Source organism: Mustela nigripes, chromosome 17 (genome assembly GCF_022355385.1).
Source record: "Mustela nigripes isolate SB6536 chromosome 17, MUSNIG.SB6536, whole genome shotgun sequence".
NCBI lineage: Eukaryota > Metazoa > Chordata > Mammalia > Carnivora > Mustelidae > Mustela > Mustela nigripes.
Genome location: NC_081573.1, coordinates 59,761,098 through 59,767,989, shown reverse-complemented (window position 1 = coordinate 59,767,989; position 6,892 = coordinate 59,761,098). Strand labels below are relative to the sequence as shown.

The window sequence follows — 6,892 nt, the reverse complement described above, 5'->3', positions numbered from 1 at the left end:
GATCGATTAAACCAATTTTCAAACCAGCCCTGGTGGGATTCAAAATCCTTTTTTCTTTGGGCTAGTCTCTCTCTGAGTTTATCCATGGTTTCCCTAACAACCCCTGTATGGTCAGCATAAAAACAACATTCTTCCTTGAGGGCTGCGCATAATCCCCCCTCTCTCAAGAACAATAGGTCCAGCCCTCTCCTGTTTTGTAGGACCACCTCGGAGAGGGAGGTTAGGGATTTTTCTAAGGCAGTGATTGATCGATAGTTTGAACAGGCATACTTGGCGTCAGTGGAGTGGATCAGGGGACCCGCGCGCAAAAGCAGACAAAGCAATCTTACAGAAGCAGAACTGGCCGGTTAGCCCACGCGTGCGAAAAAAAGCACTATCAGGATATTGAAGGCCTGGTTACTATCAAGCCAAGGCCACTTTCCCTCTAATGAGGCACTAACATAAAGACAATTGGGAGTCTCCTGGTGAAATGTTACATTCCTGCTATCAAACCTAAGGTAACTTCTTTGTTGTAAATCTCAAGGACATTTGCAAACCAAGGGAGACCCCTACCCTGCAGGACTGTGATTTCTGCAAGTTAACTATTTATCATTTTATGGCAGTCAGGGGTGCCTGAGGAATGCTACACATATGGAGGGGAGCGGGTGAAGGGGGGGGTGCAAGGTGCCAGCTTTTGCTTTCTCCTCAGCCAGCCTCCTGCTCCTTCAATCTCAGGGGCCTGGGATCGAGCCAGAGAGAGAGGAGGAAGCAGGATCTCTGCTCAGCGGGGAGCCTGCTTCCTCCTCTCTCTCTGCCTGCCTCTCTGCCTACTTGTGATCTCTCTCTGTCAAATAAATAAATAAAATCTTTTAAATATATATATATTTTTTACTATATACCACTGTCCTAACTCATTGGAACCTCACAATGACCCAGAGGTGGGAATTATTCCCACTTTACAGGTGAGGAAAATGAGGCATAAGGATTAAGCGGCCCAAACACCTTACAGAGTGTGTCCGACCTAGGATTTGAGCTCAGATTCTTAACCACCACTCTGGGCTTTCATTCTAAATCACACCCGTTTCATCCTGCTGTTTCACCTTGTTTCACCTTGGTTCACCCCAGGCATAGCACTTGTGTTTTGTTTTCTTTTGTTTTAAAGATTTTATGTATTTAAGAGAGAGAACTCTTGGCAGGTGGAGCGGGATAAGCAAGCTTCCTGCTCAGTAGGGAGCCTGATGTAGGGCTTGATGCCAGAACCTTGGGGTCATGACCTTCACAAAAGGCAGACTCTTAACCAGCTGAGCCAAGGCACCCCTGTGTTCTTTTGTATTGAACGCACTTTTCTCTTATTTCCAGCCGCCTCCCAGCCCCATCCTTGGATCCCTGGAAGACTGACCTTCCAGGCCAGGCAGAAGGCAACAGTGAACCACAGGCCAGAAACACCACAGCATGGAGATGACAGCCAAGCTGAGGTTGTCTGGTGATTGTGGAGGTACTAATGTGGGGAAAAAAAGCAAAAGAAATGCAGGTTAAATGAAATCTCCCTACAGCTTGCAGTCCACAGAGGGATACTTGAAAAATGCAAAGTGTGACCTTCCTCAAGGAACTCAGGGCTGCCTTGGTGCCTGCAGGGTTATGATTGACTGAAGACTAGGAGTTATGTTTTTTCAGCCCCGGCTAGCCCCTCAAGGTCCTGAGAGCCTTGCTTCTAGATTCCTTGGAGACTTGCACTATCCCTCACCCCTACTAATTAAAAAGTTTAACCAGGGGCGCCTGGGTGGCTCAGTGGTTGGGCCGCTGCCTTCGGCTCAGGTCATGATCTCGGGGTCCTGGGATCGGGTCCCGCATCGGGCTCTCTGCTCAGCAGGGAGCCTGCTTTCTCCTCTCTCTCTCTCTCTCTGCCTGCCTCTCTGCCTACTTGTGATTTCTCTCTGTCAAATAAATAAATAAAATCTTTAAAAAAAAAAAAAAAAAAAAGGTTTAACCAGTCATTCCTCATAATCCCAGTCTGGCTCATTCTGCCCACAGGTCCTGTTCCGGGAGCAAGGAAGGGGTGAAGGCAAAGGCAGGGAGACGCAGGAGGCCCCTAAGTCTCCCGACTAGGCTCTGAGACTATTCCAGGAAGGGAGAGACACTGAGACAGAGTGGAACAAGAGGTAGGGGAACAAAGCAAGTTGTCACAACAGTCTCAAGGTCACAAGCTTCCTGGTCAGTTCTCCGTAAAAGACTCCCACCAGAATCCCTCACGGGCAACCCACTCAGGACCCCTCTCATTCTGGAGAGCTTTCTCCCCCTTTCCATTCTCATCTCCACTTAACAAGTTTCACTTTACTTCACCATTTTCTTTCAGTGAGATTCATTCTTGGACTCCATGGGACAAGACCCCCACACCGCTGTAATAGCAGGAGAGAGGAGAAAAGGCCGTCCCCATCCCAGTCTGAGCCGCTGTCACTGGATGGCGTACCCTTAAGGTCAGGAACCCCCTGAAACCTCCAAGCTAGGGCTCACAGAGGGAAGACATGTTGATAGGGACTGACAACCCCTGAGGGACTGTGCAAAGGCTATCTCTCAAAAGGGAGGCCCCAGCTCGGGTTCACCAGGCTTCTGGAGGCGGGCACCCAGCCCACAACCACCAGCAGAGGCTGTCAGAGCTCTGGAAGACTCAGGCTGTCTACGGCTGAGGAGGGGCTCCCAGAGGAGTTTCTGCCCATGGCCACAGGTCATGGGCCCTGGGCCCCTGCACTGATCCTGAAGTCCCAGAAGCCTTTGGTGATGGAACTCAGTGAGCTCTGCGCTCCCCCAGACCCAGACCTGGGACTGGGAGTCTGCACCATCCACACAGCTCCCCCAGTAAGACACATAAAATTAACCAACCCAGGGCCTACTTCTTGATTCCATATTGAATTATATTGATAAGACTATATACTCATTACCAAAATGAACACTTTTAATACTTAAGTTTATAAGAAATGTTCATATCTGACAAGCTAGCCTACCCATTAGTCTTAATTATTTTCATTTCCTTGTTATTCGCTTTTATTTTTACACATTATCTTTTTAACCTGTTTGGGAAATTCCACAAAGTAAATTGTTATTTTTATAGGAATAAATTAACATATGGAGACCTGATGTGTTTATAACACTGAGTATTTCTGCTGGAGAGCACATTATGCCTTTCCATTTGTTTCTTTTCTTTCTGTCATTATCCTTTTGAATTTTTCTTATTTGTGGCCAAGTCTTGGTTTGGAGAGTTTTTTTGAAGGGGTCTAAGTTTTGTTTCAGTTTGGCTATTTAATGGGTTCTTAAACTGCACTGCATCTTATCCAACAGGAAGAGACCACCTTGCAAACATACCCCTACTTCACCTATAGTAGGTGAACTTCTCTCCGAACCCTGCAGGAGGAAGGATGTTTTCCTAGCAATAGCCTGGCCAACGAGAGACAGTCCTAACTCAGTCAAGGAGAAGTCTCGGTGCTTCAACTCCCTTTACTCCCGTGAACTTTTTGCCTATAATGGCCTTCCCAAACCCCCTTCTCCTCTCCTTTGTTCTGAGGGCCATCCTATGGTTTTGCCCTCATTTGCTAGTCCTGGATTGCAATTCTCTGCTATTCCAGAATAAAGCCCTTTCTGCTGCTAAAATAACTGGCAGCTTTATTTTTAAGGTTAACAGTGAGCACTTGAAGAGCAAGTTTTTTTTTAATCTCACATTTCTTTGAACCATAAAGCTGACAGCAGGGACCACATAGATGCTCATGCACAAGACCGACCATCAACTCTGCACCCACCCAAACATCGACCATACACAGATGGTCTCACAATTTCCGGAAGCTCCCCGCTCTCTCACTGCTCCCTCCACTCCCAGCCCCCACCCAGCACTCGTCTCAGGGGAACCTGAGAGGTCTGAGGGCCCTTAGAGGTCTGATTGACCACTCCCTTCATGACAGCTGAGCTGGGCAAACTTTGCCTGGAATCTGGCGGTCCTTCCTTGGTAAGAATTCTGGGGTTTGGAGCCCTACTTCAGGGAAATTGTGTTATGTTTTTAAACATAACATATTTTTTCAAAATTTAGTAAAAGCCAGAAACACTATTCCCATTTTATCTTCTGAAAACCAGTAGGTCTTAAACTGACCCACCTCAGTGGACTGAGTGTCCTTAGAGCTGATGCTTCATTTTTATGCAAAATACTTGCATATTATTTTGAAATGCCAATAGAGTATTACCCCCACCTTAAAAGACCACCAGAGACGTGAGTCAAAGCCAATCAGCAAGGGTCGTTTATTGCAGGTTCGAACCTGGACCTCTGCACCGCTCGTTGCCGATAACGCCGAGAGGTCCAGAGCTGGGTTGGTGCAGGGTTTTTATAGACAGGTACAAACAAGTTTCGGGTGGGGCTGAGCTGATTGATTGACAGTTTGAACAGGCATACTTGGCGTCAGTGAATTGGGTCAGGGGACCCCGCGCGAAAGCAGACAAAGCAATCTTACAGAAGCAGAACTGGCCGGTTAGCCCACGCATGTGAAAAAAGCACTATCAGGATATTGAAGGCCTGGTTACTATCAAGTGAAGACAATTGGGAGTCTCCTGGTGGAATGTTACATTCCTGCTATCAAGCATCCTTGTTAATGAGATTTAGGTTTAGACTCAACTTTATTTACTTTTCCTTCTACCTCTGCCTCCTTCGGTTTTTCATGGAGGGGAGGGTGACATTAGGGCTATTGATAAGGTAACTTCTTTGTTGTAAATCTCAAGGACATTTGCAAACCAAGGGAGACTCCTACCTTGCAGGACTGTGATCTCTGCAAGTTAACTATTTATCATTTTATGGCAGTCAGGGGTGCCTGAGGAATGCTACACAAATGGAGGGGAGCGGGTGAAGGGGGGGGTGCAAGGCACCAGCTTTTGCTTTCTCCTCAGCCTCCTGCTCCTTCAATTTCAGGGTTTTTTTCCTTTGATTTTATTTATGTCTCCTTCCTTCTGATGACTTTTCTTCTTTTTTTAGTATGGAGCACTTCACAGATGTGCATGTCATCCTTGAACAGGAAGCATGCCAATCTTCGCTGTATCATTCTACTAAGCCAACACTACTTCTGATGACTTTTAGACCTACATTATTTAAACACGGTTTTTACTCACAAAAGCCACTTCCACTTTTAGCTTAAGAATTCTGAGTGGCAGCACCTGAGTGCTCAGTTAGTTAAGCATCCGTCTTTGGATTTCAGCTCAGGTCATGAACTAAGGGTCCTGAGATCGAGCCCTGGATGGAGTCCCACCTCGAGCCCCAATCCAGACTCCTCACTGGGCATGGAACCTGCCTGAGATTCTCTCTTTCATCTCTCTCTCTATCTCTCTACTCTCTCTCCCTCCCTCTGCCCCTCACCACCGCCCCCACCCCATGCCCTCTCCAAAAAAAAAAAAAAAAAAGAAAGAAAGAAAGAAAGAAAGAAAAAGGAAAACATGGATTCTTTTTTTTTTAATAATTTTTTTTTATTTATTTACTTGACCGACAGAGATCACAAGTAGGCAGAGAGGCAGTCAGAGAGAGGAGGAAGCAGGCTCCCCGCTGAGCAGAGAGCCCGATGCGGGGCTCGATCCTAGCACCCCGGGATCATGACCTGAGCGGAAGGCAGAGGCTTTAACCCACTGAGCCACCCAGGCACCCCTAAAGATGGATTCTATAAGGAAGGGCACAGATGGCCCAGGAGACCCTTCCAGGGCCTGAAAGTCTGGTCGAGCAAAGAATCTTTGTGCCAGGTCCACCCTAAAGACCTGCGGTCAGCTCAACGCGCTAGGCTCAGCCTGGGCTGCAGTGGACTCGGCTCCGTCTCCTGCCCTGGCCCGCCTTCACCAGCGTCTGGGTACCGAAGTCAAGGAAAACTGCCATACTGCGCCTGCGCGCTGCTGTTTCTTGACAGACACGTACTGGACTCCGAGTAGCCAATCCCCGCGGGGTGGGGCGGGACCGTCCGCGGCGGTGGGGTTCTGCCGGTGACTGACACACACGGCGGGCCCTACGCTCCGCCCCCTCAGGCCCCTCCTGCACGCCGATTGGAAAGGCTACTTTGCTTGCAGCGCTGATTGGTGGCTTCTGCCTGACACGGCAGTACAAACCGGTGTCGCGCCGACCGCGGCGTCTCACTTCTCGCCAGGCTGGAAGCGCGCGTGGGCTCTGCGAGGGCGCCAGACCCGGGTGGGCGGTGAGGGCCTCCAGGGAGACTGACGGGAACACGGACGCCCCTGCAGTGCCCTGTGAAACTGTTGTAAACCCTGACTCTGAAACCTTCAAACCCCACCCGGGAGACCCTGGGACCCCTCACCCTGTCTGGCTCCAACTCCCCTCAGCCGCAGGGACCCCACATCTCGCCGCCTCAAGGGAACGCAATTCCTCTGCCTTGGGGGGGGTCCTCACAGCTCGGTGGGATACCCCTCCAACCCCTAAGCACCTCAGCTGCAGAAACCTCAAATCCCTCACCCAGAGAAACACTAAATCCCTAATACTTAGAGGCCCAAATCCCCGCGAGTAACACCAATCACCCTCGGCGGAGGCACCCCCAAAACCCTCACCCCGAGACACCCGAAAGGTACGCCCACAGAGAGCACATCCCCCCAGCCTCAGAGACCCTGAGGACCACCAGCCTGCGAGCTCGGAAATCCCTCCGGCTCCGCAGACCCCAAGGAACCTCCACGTCAGAAAACCTAAAGCCGGTTCACGAGAGACTTCGGATCTTAGAACGCGAGACCTCTAATCTCTTCAGTCTCCAAGATCCCAAGTTCTCTCAGCCTGAGCATTCTCAATCTCTCCAGCCTGAAAGACCCCAGATCTTGTCCTGAGAGACTGCCAACAGCGTCAGCCTGAGGAACCCCAGATGTCCTCTGCCGGACGCCCCAGATACCCTTGACATGAGAGCCCCCC

The 6,892-nt window shown here is 49.6% G+C and overlaps 1 protein-coding gene and 1 non-coding gene across 2 annotated transcripts in view; one reads left to right on the top strand and one right to left on the bottom strand.

The window, feature by feature from the left end:
- Positions 1–6,892, top strand: part of PRDM7 (PR/SET domain 7) — a 22,440-nt gene that overhangs the window by 4,161 nt on the left and 11,387 nt on the right. Inside the window, exon 3 of the mRNA XM_059381648.1 lies at positions 3,845–3,888. Coding sequence (XP_059237631.1) covers positions 3,845–3,888 — 44 coding nt within the window. The remainder of the gene's footprint in view (positions 1–3,844; positions 3,889–6,892) is intronic.
- Positions 4,977–5,080, bottom strand: LOC132006228 (U6 spliceosomal RNA). Its single transcript, XR_009401012.1, has one exon. It is a non-coding gene; the product is annotated as a U6 spliceosomal RNA (small nuclear RNA).